Below are 14,981 nucleotides of genomic sequence, written 5' to 3'. Positions count from 1 at the left end.
TTAGATTTTGTTCAGGGTAGAGGTTCCAGGTACTCTTACTGAATCGCGTCAAGGGTCGGAACTTCCAGTGCTTAGTAGGTCTGACGTCCCTACTAAGAAAAAGCAGAAGACTAAGCATACTTCTGTACACTCTAAGCATCCTCACTGGGACTGGATAAGAGTTTACTCAGGCCTCTTTAGTACCTTAATGGTCCTGAAGCCTCCCTAAGGGGGGGGGGGGGGTTGTGTCTAGTTTCCCTTGGATTTAAATTCCTTCCAAATGGACTAGAGAGCCCAATTCTTCAGATGAGGATTTGGAATATGTAGATGGATCCCTGTCTTACTCTTCCCAGATGCCTTCACCTTTGGATTATGGTTATGATGAAGAAGAGTTTATTAGTCCTGAGTCTCCTTTTGAGGAATTGTCCTTTGGAGACACTATAGCTGGAATGATGGAATACTTGAAGTGGGATTCTTTTCAAGTGTCTGATAACTAAAAAAGGTATTATGAGCTGCTTCAGGTGGACACTCCTAAACCTTTTGCAGTACCTACTGTGTTGGCTGCTTTGTTAAGAAACCTTTATAGCTGTTTGTCTCCTGATTCTCAGCCTCCTGCTCCAAAGAAATCTGACATGTTCTGTTAGATTCTTGAGGATTGTCAATTCTTAGTTAAGTGTCGTTCTGCTGACCCTGCTGTGGTGTAATTCTCCTCTGACAAACCTTCTAAACTTTTGCCTTCTTCCAGGCTTCTGCCTTCAGACAAGGATAGTGGGGCAATGGAGGGAATTGATAAGGTTTTTACTGCATCTACTGTGGCCTTTTGGGCCTTACCAGACCCACTTGACCAGATGTGCTCTTGTCTTGATTGCTCAGGCTTGTCAGGTTATTTCTGACCTCCCTGACTCTGAAGCAAAATCTTCTGTTTTGGGTTCTACCTCTCAGGTGTCTTGTTACTCTTATCAAGTGTAGCCATAATGCTGCTGATGCCTCTTCCATAACCGCTGCCTTTGGGTCTGTCATAAGGCATTATTCTTGGTTTTGCCTGCAGTCTTTACCTGAAGACATTAAGACCAAATTGCAGGATGCTCCTTTGGATAATAAAAAATCTCTTGACTGCTGCTGCTATTCTTGAGTCCCTTCAGGAAAAAAGTAAAGCTTTGCAGGATCTTATACATATTTTTGTCTCTCCTATCCCTAAGCTCCAGAGGAACTATCCTACTAAGTCTGCTTTTGTTTGCAGGCAGCCTCGTCACCAAAAGCAGGAAGGGTGGTAGGTGAGGTCCTTCTGCTAAGTCTTATCACACTCCTGTTGCACAGAAATCTTCTTTATTTGACAAGCTGCTTCTGTTTAAGATCTTGTCCCCCTACAGCTCGGTCAGGTTCCTTTGTCCCTTTGGCTTTTCCTGTCTTCCAGACTGACATATCATCCTGTCATCCGCTAGTGTTACTTCATGATGTGAAAGTCTCTCACTTCTTTTTCAGGGATTCCTCAACCTCCTCTGGAACAACTTCCTCATTTCTCAGAGATTCTTGGGTTGCTGGTGGACCAGGAAAGTAATCAACCTGTCCCTCCTTCACAAGTAGGAAAGGGATTTTATTCAAGGATCTTCCTGGTCCCTCAAAAAGAGGGCACTTGGAGACCAATCCTGGATCTTTCCTTGCTCAACACTTTTTTCAAGGTTCCTTCTTTTTGGATGCTTGCTCTTCAAACCTGTTTCCTCTTGTACTACCCCAGACTTTTCTGGTGTCCTTGAATCTGAAAGATGCTTACCTTCATATTCATATTCCCTCTTTTCAGAAAGTTTTTATGTTTCTCTGTTTCTTCCTCTCATTTTCATTTTTAGTTCTCTGCTTTGCCCTTTGGCTTCTCTACTGTCCCTAGTCTATTCACAAAATGCCTAGCTCCTGTGATTGCCTTTTGCAGGCTCCAGGCCATTCATATTTTCCCTTATTTAGACAACCCATTGCTTCAGGCGCCTTCTCCCAGTTGCTTGTTACAGGATCACCATATCTCTCTTCCAAAGTCTGGGGTTCACTGTCAACTTTCAAAAGTCTGTCCTGACTTCCTCCCAGGATCTTGTGTATCTATGTTGCAGGATTCAGACAGTGCCAATGTTGGCTTCTCTTCCACCTCAGAAAGCTCTGGCCTTGACAATTCAGTGTGTTCTTCCTCTGCTTGATATTCCAGCCAGAGTGTTTATTTGACCCCTAGGATTCATGGCCTTTTCTGTTCCAATGCTCCCTCTTGCCAGACTGTATATACCGAAACTTCAATGGTACGTCAAGTCAGTTTTGCTTCAGTATTGCCATCTTCTGGATTTCAGTGTGCCCCTCCTTTATCTAAAGCGGTAATTCAAGTGGTGGATTCAGCAACGTTCCTTCAACCCAGACCTGCCCTTTTAGCCTCTGGCTCCTTCTCAAGAACTGTTCATTGACAGTTCAGACATGGGGTGGGAGTCATCCTGTAGCCATCTGAAAGTTCAAGGTCTTTGCCTCCCCCCCCCCCTATCAAAAGTCAGATCATATCAACATCAAAGAGATGAGAGCTCTGATTCTGGCCCTTCAGGAGTTTTTACCCCATGCTGTCTCCAGGCTGTCTGAAAGTTGACATGGAAGGACACCATCATAATGTGGTATGTCAACAGGCAGACTTTGTGTCCCCCTGCCTGTTGACATACCACATTAAACAGGCAGGGGGGCACAAAGTCTTATCTTCAATGCAGGTTGGCTCTTTAGGTCTGGGATCTGGCTTTCAGTTATCTGTTAATTCTTAAGGCAATGTATATTCCTTCAGAGCCCATTCTAGTGGCATATGCCTTAAGCAGGTCCAAAACACAAGCTCACGAATGGATGCTTCACAGAGACGTGTTTCTGGATATAGTCCATTTGTGGGGTATTCCTTGGGTAGATCTTTTGTGCCTCCCCTCTGAAAAGGCAGCTCCATCTTTTGTGTTCCAGAGTGCCATGTCATCTGGCATAGAATATGGTTGGACTTTCTTTTCCTTGGAAGGGGATGTTTCTCTATGCCTTTCCTCCCCTTCCAGGAGTTGTACAGAAGATTCAGCTGGACTCCCCAAAAATCTTTTAGTGACTCCTTTTTGGCCAATATAGCACTGATTCTCCTTCTTAATACATCTGGCTTGGGGCAATCATGACAAGTTACCTCACTGGTTGGACCTCGTCACACAAGACAAAGGGATACTCATCCATCCTCACTTGACCACTCTTCAACTGACATTGTGAATGACAGGGTTTTGATCTCTTTTAGGCATCTCTCTTTTGAGGATGTGCTCAGTGTTTTACAGGAGGCAAGAAAACCTGCAACCAGATATCTTGTGTGTCCAAATGGAAGAGATTTTCTGTCTGGTATCATCAACTTAACCAGGATCCTTTTTCATTTGGGGTCCCTATTGTTCTCTCCTATTTGTGTGAGTTGTTCCAGTTTGACTTGGCCTGTTCTGTAAAGGCCCATTTGGCAGCTATTTTTACCTGTCTGCCTTTGAGTTCTCCTTTGGCTTCTCATAAGGTCAAACAGTTTCTTAAAGGAGTCCGGCGTCTTAGACCCCCAAGGAAGCCTATTCCTCCTCTTTGGGACCTTTATTTTGTTTTAGAAAAATGGACCCAGGCTCCTTTTGAGTATGCAGGTTCAGCTTCTCTCTGCAGCATTTGTACCTGGAAGTCTGTCTTATTACTTGCTCATACACAGAGCTAATCGGAGGAAGGGCACTGAGCAAAACTGTGATCTGTGATATATAACTTTAAGTATCCTGTTTTTGATTATTTTTACTAGTTATTGCTTATAGATATTTATAGCACTTTTAACTGTCTGCTGCATACGTTTTACTGTATTTTATAGCTGCATACGTTTTACTGTATTTTATAGCTATAAACTAATCTGCACGGTTGTAGTAAAGTTTTCTGCCTCACAAGGTCAGATAAGTACGGTTTTTACTGTCACACTGTTTGTGAATCTTTTCTAGATAGTTTTTGTTCTGATTTCCTGCCAAGGAGAGTATCATATAATTGGTGTGTTTGCAGATAAAAGCATTATCTAGAGTCTCCTTGCTCCTTTATCTGTTTAAAACTTTCATATAAAGACTCACTGCTGTTTTTCTGCTGTGATGAACGTTTCTGTAGTGTTTTCTGCCTAAGTAGTGTTAGGTAGTACCTGGAGCATTTTCCATATTCAGGCTTGTCTTCTGGGCCTATTTTTTTGTTTGCAGTGTCTGCATGTCTGAGCACATGTTCCAGGCCATCTTAGTTTAGCAGAAACCATTTTGCATTTCAGTGAGAGTGTAATGTTTGGTCATTGGCTGATTGGAGTTACCTGGACTGCAGCTTGGAGTATACACCTCATTGGTTCTTTCAAACTTTTTTTTAAGTTGTTTCAACTTTCTGTTACTTAAGAGGTTACCTTGTGAGTGTTTCTGCCATTTTACACAGAGCTAATCAGAGGAAGGGCACTGAGCAAAACTCTGATCTGTGATATAAAACTTTAAGTATCCTGTTTTTTGCTTATTTTTAGTAGTTATTGGTTATAGATATTTATAGCACTTTTGTCTGCTGCATACTTTTTAATGTATTTTATAGATATAAACCAATCTGCATGATTGTACTAAAAGTTTCTGCCCCACAGGGCCTAATAAATAAGGTTTTTACTGTAACACTGTTTGTAAATCTTTTCTAGCTAGTTTTTGTTCTGATTTCCTGCCAAGGAGTGTGTCATATAACTGGTTTAGTTTCCCATCCTCCCTCCCTCTTGGTATCCTTTTTTTATACTTGGTGGCTTTGCAGTTGCCCCCCCCCTACTGTAAATTTGATCTGGGACACTCCTCCCAGTCTAGTGTTATTAGCTCATTCTACCTAATACAGAGAGAACATTTGAGAAGGCCACCAGTTTCTTAACCTTGAATTATCTTCTGCTCCTCCTTCCTCCCTTTACATTTTACTAAAAAGAAAAAAAACAAAAAAAAATTTGCTACAATCTCCCTGTGATCTGACTGAGTGTGCTTCTCAGCTGAAGTATATTTTTTTGCACTTTTTAACTGTTCAGAGTTGAATAAAATAGTAATTGAATTCAGTTCAGAATACATTTTGAATAAATTGCATATTTTTAAACTGTATTTGCATTAATACTGCTACACACTCGTGTGCTAGCCTGCACTGCATTTGAATTTTTTAGTGCTATTTTAGCTGTTTTTCTGTAAAAAAAAAAAAAAAAAAAATCTAAATTTTAAGTTTGTTTCCTGCCTTTCCTGTAACTAGTCTAGTCCAGATACAAATTTGCTGTATCCAGGACTGTTTGTACGCTTCTGAGCCCCGCAAGCCTTTTTATGTTGGAGGGAAGCCTTCTAGCTTATCAGTGGGAGTGGTAAGCAGTAGGTAGCCTATCTATCACAAGAAGAGTGATATATGGCCCAGAATTGTAGTATTTTGGCTGTTTGGGCAATTTTTTCCATCTCTTTCAACTTTCTGGTTTAAAAGCCTTTCCTGTAACTAGTCTAGTCCAGGGACAGATTTGCTGTATCCAGGACTGTAGGTAAGCTTCTGAGCCCACCAAGCCTTTCTGTGTTGGAGGGAAGCCTTCTAGCATATCAGTGGGAGTAGTAAGCACTAGGTAGCCTATCTACCACAAGATGATTGGTTTCTTGCCCAGAAATTATAGTTTATTGGCCATTCGGGCAGTTTTTCCATATCTTTCAACTTTCTGGTTTAAAAGCCCACATTTGTGCTTCCTTCCTGCCTTTCCTGTAACTAGTCTAGTCCAGATACAGATTTTCTGTATCCAGGACTGTTTGTAAGCTTCTGAGCGGTGTCAAAGTCTACTCTTCAGTTTTTCCCTTAGATCTACTAGTTTTCTCCTCTCCTGCAATTTTGCTAGCTTATTAATCTAGCACTTTACCAGACTTCTTGTAGCAATTATCGTAGCACACAAAAGTGCTACCAGCACTAAACATTCTACAAGGAAACAGCTCCAGTACTTATTATTAATGCCCACCCCTCCTGGCATGTCTAAAGGTCAGTTCCCTGTGCTTTCTCCTATTAACCTGATGAACTTGAGCATCCTGAGGCAATGTAACAACTGCCTTATTTATGTACACTGACAACCCTCTCCTCTTACCTCGCAACACTCGGACTTGCGAGAGATGCATTTATATATCCAAATTGGAAGCCACGCACTCTCCAGCCAGGACCAGAATAGCTGGTCAAGAGGAGAAGGTCAACACTTGCACCACACCACACAGCCCTCCAGAACACACACCAGTACTGCCTTTACATAAAAACACAAACCCCACACCCACCTTCACGGAGGCTCTCAGTAAAAATCTACCCAAACAGCAGAGACCTCCAAGGCAGAAATGCATTCGACTGCCACAACACAACACTAACTTGACCACCACAACACAACACTAATCACGAGACGCATGACTCTCCTAAACAGTGTGCCACTCATCCAAAGCCCCTAAGACAAAACAACATGCCCAGCACACTAGTCATAGGTGACTCAGTAGTGAGGCACATTGATGTCCCACTCATTAGGTTGAATAAGGAGAAGGTAACAGTCAGCTGCCTGTCAGGCGCTAGGATCCGCCACATAACGCACGCACTCAGGTCCCTCAACAACAGGTCCAAATATGACTCTGTCATTATACATGTGGGTGTAAATGACCTGAGATGTACCTCCCTGGACTACATGGAAAGAGACATGGAGGAGCTCTCAGATTATGTAGCCCAGGTGGGTATGACCCTAGCCCTGAGCAGCATCCTACCATCACCCAGAAGGATACCACAATACAAGGAGAAAATTATTGATTTCAAAAATTGGCTAAGTTTTTGGTGTCATTCTAAGGGGATCTAGTATTTGTCTGCCTGGGATGACATGATTGACAGACCTCGATGTTTTGCTAGAGATGGCCTGCATCTGTCATGCCTGGGCTTCCGGATACTGGCCAAGGCTCTTGCCACCCATATAGTGCCATTTTTAGGCAGTGTTCCAAAGACCAAATTACCACTGTAACAGCTGCAAACAAATCAAATCTGAGGGTCATTCTGCTCAATGCTAGAAGTCTGAATCACAAAATGCACTCACTCGAAGCACGTAACAGAGACCTGGTTCAAGGCAGCACTAAGCATCCCTGCACTACCAGGCTATAACTCATTCCACACCTTTCGGCCCCAGAACTTGGACCAAAGCTCCAAAGGCGGTGGTGTTTCCATATTCATAAATGATGCACACACCTCCAGACTGGTAGCCCAACATAATGCATCTGAGATACTTCAGCTGTAGCTAACACTGGGTAAGACAGTGATTCAGGTCGTAGCCTGCTATAGGTCCCCAACCATGTCCCAAGACTCGCACTCCATGTTCCTAAGCACCCTGGAGAATATTAAGGTCCAACCTAATGCTCTTATACTGGGCGACTTCAACTACCTCTCCATTAACTGGGAAAACTACTCATGTACCAATACACTTGCCCAACGTTTCCTGGAATTCATTAATTCCAATGCCTTGGACCAGCTTGTTCTTACCCCACTAGAGGTAGCAACATCCTTGACCTGGTCATTACTAACATGGGCGACCATTGCTGTACATCAGTAGTCAAATAGTTAACTCCTGCCTGGTTACATCCAACCACAAACTAATCACCTTGGAAATCCACATCCCTCCCATCCACCCCATCCCCCTCAAAGGTAACCACCATGAAAAACTTCTCCATAGCTAATTTTGGGCTCCTAAAAACAGAGGTGGCTAACTTCATTGCACCCATACAAATGGAGATCAGTTGCATGACCATCGAGTCATACACCAGTGCACTGTACGAACACGTACACAAATACATGGATCTCTCCATACCCAATAGAACCAAGACGCTCGCCTCCAAAACAAGGAAGCCAATCTGGTGGTCCCCTGCCATAAACAACTCTACAACAGAAGGAGAAAACCGATGCAGAATAAGGTGAAGTCCCAAGACTAGAAAAACTCCATTATCAGCCTCAACAAAAAGTTCAGATCCCTCATCAAATCCTCTAAAGCTAGGTATGAAAACAGAATTGCAGCAGATAGTAAATACAACCACAAGGCCTTCTATAGTTATGCAAAGAATTTCCACGGCAATACCCAGATTTGCTCTGAGCTACTTCCCACTGGTACCTCCTATACCGAGCCAACAGATATTGCCAATATACTGGCCGACAGATTCAGTGCCAACTTTACCCCTCTCTCCCCCCAAGGGACCAGTCACAATGCCAGTAGATTGCCAGGCACCCAGTATTATTGTTGCACAGATTAAAACAGCACTGTCCAAGGCCAAGAGTACAGCTTCTATGGGACCCGACAGTATCCCTGGCTGTGTTTTACATGAACTACAAAGTGAACTGTGCCCCCTGTTCAATTACAGCCACACCTCAGGCTTTGTCCCTACCGAATGGTGCACTGCTACAGTAATTCCTCTCCACAAGGGAGGAGTGGCTACAGACCCTGGGAACTATCGCCCCATTAGCCTGACGAGTCTGATATGCAAAGCTGTGGAACACATCATCATGGACCAAATAAGCAAGGATATAGGGAATCTTCAAACTCTGGATCCCACACAGTTTGTTTTTGTGAAGGGTAGATCATGCCTGCTCACATTTCCTCCCTGTGGTCACGTGGGTTTCCTCCAGGTGCTCCTCCCACATCCCAAAGACATGCTGTAGGTGGATTGGATACTCTAAATTAGCCCTAGGCATCAGCGTGTGCCTTTTGTGAAAGGTTGGGTGCCGGGCTGGCAACTCAACACCATAAAACTCCACTGCCAATCATGAGCGGACAGGTGATCTGCTGTGGTGACCCCTAACCGGGAAAAGCCGAAAGAAGAAGAAGAAGATCATGCCTGCTCAACTTGGTCAACTTCTTTGTGTCAGTCACCAGAACTGTGGATGAAGGCAAGGTGGTTCATACAGCCTACCTTGATTTGGCCAAGGCCTTTGATACCATTCCCCACTCAGGAATCATAGAAAAATTCACTAAGATAGGCATCAACCACTATATCACTAGGTGGGTTGCAAACTGGCTCACAGGTAAAACCCACAGTGTGAAAGTAGCTGACTCCAAGTCAGACTGCCGACCAGTCATGAGTGGAGTTCCACAGGGTTCGGTCCTGGGTCCTCTCCTGTTTGGTATCTACTCCTCTGAAGTCCATGCCAACACAAAGGGGCTCTGGCTGACAAATTTCGCAGACGATTGCAAGTTGGGAGCTATTATTAACTCCCCAAGTGATGTTGACATCCTACAGAAAGGCCTCACTGAGACCAACAACTGGTGTCAGAACCATGGCCTTAAGCTCAATGCCAAAAAATGTGTCGTCGTCCCCTTTGGGGAAAAACCCAGTTCCCATGAATTACCACATCGATGGTAGTCCACTGAACACAGAAGGCATTATAAGAGATGTGGGAACATAGGTTGACGGCAACTTCTCTTTTGACCACCACATTGCCACTGTGGTCAGAAAGTCCTGTGTGGCACATCTCATTACTAAGGGTTTTGCATCCAGGAAGAAAGAGGTCATTGTGTCCCTTTACTCTTCCCTCATTAGGCCAATCATTGAGTACAATGCCCCATTTGGCAAGTACCGCACTAAACACCTGCAACAACTGGGGAGGCCGCAAAAATACCTCACAAAGAGGATCCTAGGCCTTAAACATTTGTCCTATATGGACAGACTAAAAAAACTCCCAACTATTCTCTGTCTCATATTGCCTACTTTAGAGGCAATCTCTGCTTGACTTACAAAGCCACGTCTGACCCAGCTCTGTTAGAAATGCTACATCTGAAGAAATCCCAATCCCTCCACACCACATGCTCCGGAAACCTCAACCTCATTACCACAATCAACAGAACATGCTGGAGGGGCAGGTTCATAACCCAGAGACTGCCCATGCTATGAAATAGACTTCCCGTACATGTCAAGTAGAGCACCTCACTGGCCCTCTTCAAGGGAAATCTTGATGAGTGGATGGGAAATTGAAAATTAACCCCAGGGATCACTCCAGTGGCTTTACTCGACAGAGGCACTGGGAACTAAGGTTGGGTGACACAATGCCAAGGTAATCCTATGGGCTAGGCTTGTAAAGGCTCCAGGGCGATTAGTCTAGTGTGCACCTATGAAGCTAAGTATACAATGTAAGTACAAGATTATATTAGAGTGTGCGATTATATTAGTTTAAAGCTCCTCCCCTTTCCAGAGGAAAATGTGAAAGTCAGAAACATCCTTTTGTAACAGTTCACTTTGTCACTTTCTTACATTTGGAAGCTGCTTATCCATCTTACTACTAAAGATAGCACCTTGACATTAATGCTCTGTATTTATCTGTAATAGTGCACATACCTTGCACTTTGTTTTTTAGTGATCAGAATAATTCCATTAAAATGCTAGAACAGTAACAGTACAAGTTTCCAGCAAACAAATGTGTGAAAGATGCTTTTATTTGGAAAAGCAAAGATTTTGGTCATCCTAAGTCCATCCTTCTTTCCGTTTTTCATTAATACTTGCATATTTCCCTACATGTTTATATTTTATAGAACAAAACAGGATGATTTAATACCTTATTTTAAATTATTCTGACTTAATGCCACACTTCGTAAAGTATTTATTTTCATCCTTAGGAGTACTAATTGGAAACAAAACCGACCTTGCTGAACGGCGTGCTGTGGAATTCAAAGAAGCACAGGAGTGGGCAATGAAACAAGGCTTGGATTACTTTGAGACATCAGCTGTAAGATTAATGTTATATATAGTTTTATATTATGCCATACAGTAATATTATCACAAAACACATGTAAGCTGACATTAACACTGTTAACTGATGTCACCATTACTGAGGTGTAATTATGTGGTGAGTGCTTAAGAACAGAAGCAGATTTCTTTGTCATTCTAGATGTAACTAGAGAAAAAAATAATATGTAGTTCTGCTTTCCGTCGTCTATTTTGTTTGTACTAACTTGTGTTTGTGTAGTAGTTTTTACCTGGCTTCCACAAAGGTTTGACTTTTGAAAGCATTTCCAGATAGCTGGTTGCAAATTCTGTATGAGATCCTTGTCATTTTGTTGATCAGCATTGATTATCTTTTGCATAGTTTGATTTCTGGGACAGGATAGCAACTCTGATTTACGTGATGCATTTATGTGAAGTACTGTCCTAGCAGTATGCCATAATCTCAGTGCAGATATTTTTACATTGACTACAGCCGTATGCTATGTCTTTGATTTGCAAATCTAGGTTGTGAAGGAATTGGATGGACAAGGTGTTCGAAGCTAGTGGCTGACATCAGCTTATCCATTCAAGGAGGGTGGGTGGTGTTGGATTTCTAGAACAAGAACTGCATCTGTGGGAAAAGGTAGGGCTGCATCACTTGCATCTAGAATTCTAGAAGTAACTGCTGAGTGTGAGGAGGTGCTAAGTCGTGTTGAATCTAGTATACAGGGCCTTGTACTGCACTTCACATTTTGGCCAGTATGAAAGACATTAGGAGCATACAAATAATTCCCTAACCTTTGCTATATGTCTGTTTTGTCCATCTCTTGCTGTCATAGTCAGAAAGGTTGAGTAATCCAGGTGCTTAATGGATGTTCATCATGGGAATCACAGCTACAATATGTTTCATTATCAAAAGTCAAATTGTTGAAGGCTGCTGTCGCAGTCTTACTTTGAGCTTTCATGGATATCACTCATCAGCTTTGCTCCTCCATTGTCTCGGATGTTGACAACAGTGTACAGCTTAAAAGGAAGAGTTGCTCAAACTATTTCTACATTCTCTTTTGCCACAAAAAACAATCAGCCTTTATTCTGTACTGTTTGCTTGCTCTCTTCCAGGTGACTTCATGAGAATATACATAGTATTCCTTTATATGGCTTTAAAATGTTACTTGATTATTATGCCTTTTGTCACCCACTTTGTTAAGAGGTTTGTATTTCTGGTTAGACAGTGCACTCTAATTTTTCCGAGGTACATGTCTGCAGAAAGAGCTCTAACAAGTGTGTTTGCAAAAGGCAGGATCCAGAAGATTTTCACAAGCACTGTCTATTTAGGACAAAAGCACCAGCTGCCCTATTGTAAACACTGTGCCTCTTTTAGAAGTCTATGACAAGTTAGAACACAAATGTCTAAGCAATTGGAAGTCTTGGTGCAGGCCAACTGTCTCCTTGGTGAGCACTGTACCAATAACCTTCACACTAGAAGTATATGTAAAGTGAAGCAGGTGAAGAAAATTATGGTTAAAAACTAGTAGGCAAGGAGAACATGATGCTTAGAGACTTCATTAGTTCTACAGTTTCCAGTACAGATGTTGATCCCACTGAAGATTTGGCTCAAGCACTTCTGGGCCCTTATCCAGCTGTATTAGAATCTGCACCCTTTGTGTTTACTGTCTAAGGATGATGAATTTAGATGCTGATAGTGACGCCTGTGCCTCTTTCAGGACCAAGCCCTTTACAAGGTTGTTGTAACAAGATAGTTTTGAAAGACCTGCTTCTCACCCAGGCATGAGGATTGGCTCCTTCAACTTCTGAAACTTTTTCTTCCTGTTCTTAAAAGTAAGGAAAAGGAGAAGGAAAGGGAAAAAGAAAAAAGTAAGGAGAGGGAGCAGGAGAATGTTGCAAAATCCAGAAGTTGTTTCTCTGTACCCATTGGGCCTGTCAAGCCTAACTCCGAAGACCTCAAGACAGTCTGAGTCACTGGCCTCAGAGGTTCATTGGATCTGTTCACCATCTCCACCCTTTTGTTTGCCAGCTATCCTGACGCTCCACTCACCTTTCTTACGGGAGGACCATCAGTGCTCATCTCTACCACATTATCTTTCGGGTCCTTCTGGTCACTGAGGAGTTTATCAGAAGCTGATATTGACAGGATGATGAAGTTCAGATCCATGGGGTCCTCCTAGTCCCCTACCCCTTTGGTGGCTCCTGGCATGGTTCATACTTCACAAATGTCAGTCTCTTCTTTCCTCTTCCAGTCCGACTTTTGGATCCCATGCCAGTCAGAGTTTCTCCCACAGAGCATGCACATTGAAGCCAGCAGCTTTATCAACTTTGACTCCAATGGATTTCCTCACTGTCTCAACTCCAGCCTCTTCAGATTGTGATGAGCCTCAGCATTGTAGCCGGGGGTCTGGATCAACTTCAAAGTTTTTGGAGCCTTCCTTGCCCCTTGGCACTTTGGCTTTGGATAACTCAGTGCTGTTTCTGGCCTCGAAGCCAAGTCAGACCAGAGCCGACGATATTCCATCTCTGTTCTCCTCAGGTCATTGGGGTGCTGCTTTGGCTATGGTTTTTGGCCCTTGAGACATTTGAGAGGATTCTGTCCAAATCCAGAGAGGAGGTGGCTCTATCTCACTTGGTTCTGTCCTTGCCTCCTGTGGATTCAGTTACCATGACCACTTATGTCCGCTAAACCTCTGGGGCTCTAGCTTGGTGAGCTCCCCTTTTGAATCTGACACTTCGTAGAAACCCCTATGGGAGTGGTAGCAAAGAAGCAGACCTGTAAGTTGAGGCACTTGGAGTCCAGTTACAGAAAAGACACCAATTTCAATGAAGATAATGGTTCCTAACAATACCCTCTGGAAGATTTTTCTTTACAAGACATTCTGAAGTTGTTGAAGCAAAGAGGGATTTGGTTCACCAAAGCTCCTTCCTCAGAGGATTTACTGTTCCTAGAGTTGCCCCACTTGCAGATAAGCTAATAGACCTGGTCTCTCCACAGGCCTGGAAGGAAACTCACTTGGTGGAGCTGATCCCATGTAAGCCAGATAAAATTGTAGTAGTCCTTAGAAATAAATCCCAATGGAGCAAAGGTCCTCCAGAAGCTGCCATAGTTGTTGTGGCAGCCACAAGAAAGGAGCTCTCAGAGGAGAGCACATCTGTTCATCCCCTTAATGGAGAATCTAGGGCACTGAGCAGATTTGGGAAATGGACATACGCTTCATTAGCATTTACAGTCGGAGCATTGCAATACCTGGCTCATATGACTTGCTTCCACAGGGACATGATGAAGGAGCTGCATCCAGAAGTCAGTGGAGTCTCTGCTATTTACCCTTCAATTTATGACTAATGTGACCACACATCTGCTTTCTAATACAGCTGATGGTACATTAAGGGCAGCAGGTACCAGGATTGCCATTCATTGGCACTCCTAGATGTGTCTGTGCAATGTTGTGAAAGGACTTCGACATCCTTTATCATTGTTCCCTTTCATGGTTCGATCCTCTTTGGATCCAAGGTAAAAGAAATTTTTACTAGAAGTGAACAGGAAGGGAATATCCTGTCTGCAGTTGGTATGTGTTTTTCCACCCTACAAGGACTTTTTCCCTGAAGCCAAAGGGTTTTGGCCAGGACATTTATGCTGACAGACCCCCCCCCAAATAGAGGGGGAGGTTAGGATAATTTTAATGGATGTCATCCCAGGAGTGGAGGCAGACTGCAAAACAAAGGGTGTCAAGGTCATTTTACATTGAAACCCTTATAGCCCTCCTGAAAAGTTGCCCAACTTTGAGATGAAGGCAGTCCTCCTAGCACTGCAGGCATTTCAGGATGGTGTTTTGTCCATCCAAATAATATGTCACTAGTTTGGTATAGCAACAAACAGGGAGGAAACCCATTCATATCCACTGTACTGGGAAGCCATGAGAGTGTGGAAGTGGGCAATGTCTTCTCACCCCTTTCTAATCACAGCGTACATCTTGGGGACTTCCAGTGTTCTGGCAGGCAAACTGAGCAGGTCTAGTCTTCTGCCCAACAAGTGTCTCTCTCAAACAGTCAGCAGCAATGTTGATTTCCAGTCACTGGTGCCAACCATGCTGTGATCTTTTTGCTTCTTACCTAAAGAACAAATGCAGCCGTTACTTTGCTTTGATTCCTCTACAGGGACAGTCACCAAGAGATGCTGTAGTCCACACTTGGCAACTAGGTCTCTTTTATGCATTTCCACCCTTCCCTCTGATAACATTATTTCTTCAAAAAGCCAGGACA

General features: G+C 43.2%; 1 protein-coding gene across 1 annotated transcript in view; it reads left to right on the top strand.

Annotated features, from left to right (window-relative positions):
* IFT27 (intraflagellar transport 27) overlaps nt 1-14,981 on the top strand; it is a 387,202-nt gene that overhangs the window by 295,628 nt on the left and 76,593 nt on the right. Inside the window, exon 6 of the mRNA XM_044066266.1 lies at nt 10,625-10,734. Coding sequence (XP_043922201.1) covers nt 10,625-10,734 — 110 coding nt within the window. The remainder of the gene's footprint in view (nt 1-10,624; nt 10,735-14,981) is intronic.

This window comes from Protopterus annectens, chromosome 1.part0 (assembly GCF_019279795.1).
Source record: "Protopterus annectens isolate FY-2018-M chromosome 1.part0, PAN1.0, whole genome shotgun sequence".
Taxonomy (NCBI): domain Eukaryota; kingdom Metazoa; phylum Chordata; order Ceratodontiformes; family Protopteridae; genus Protopterus; species Protopterus annectens.
This window is presented reverse-complemented; position numbering and strand designations above follow the sequence as displayed.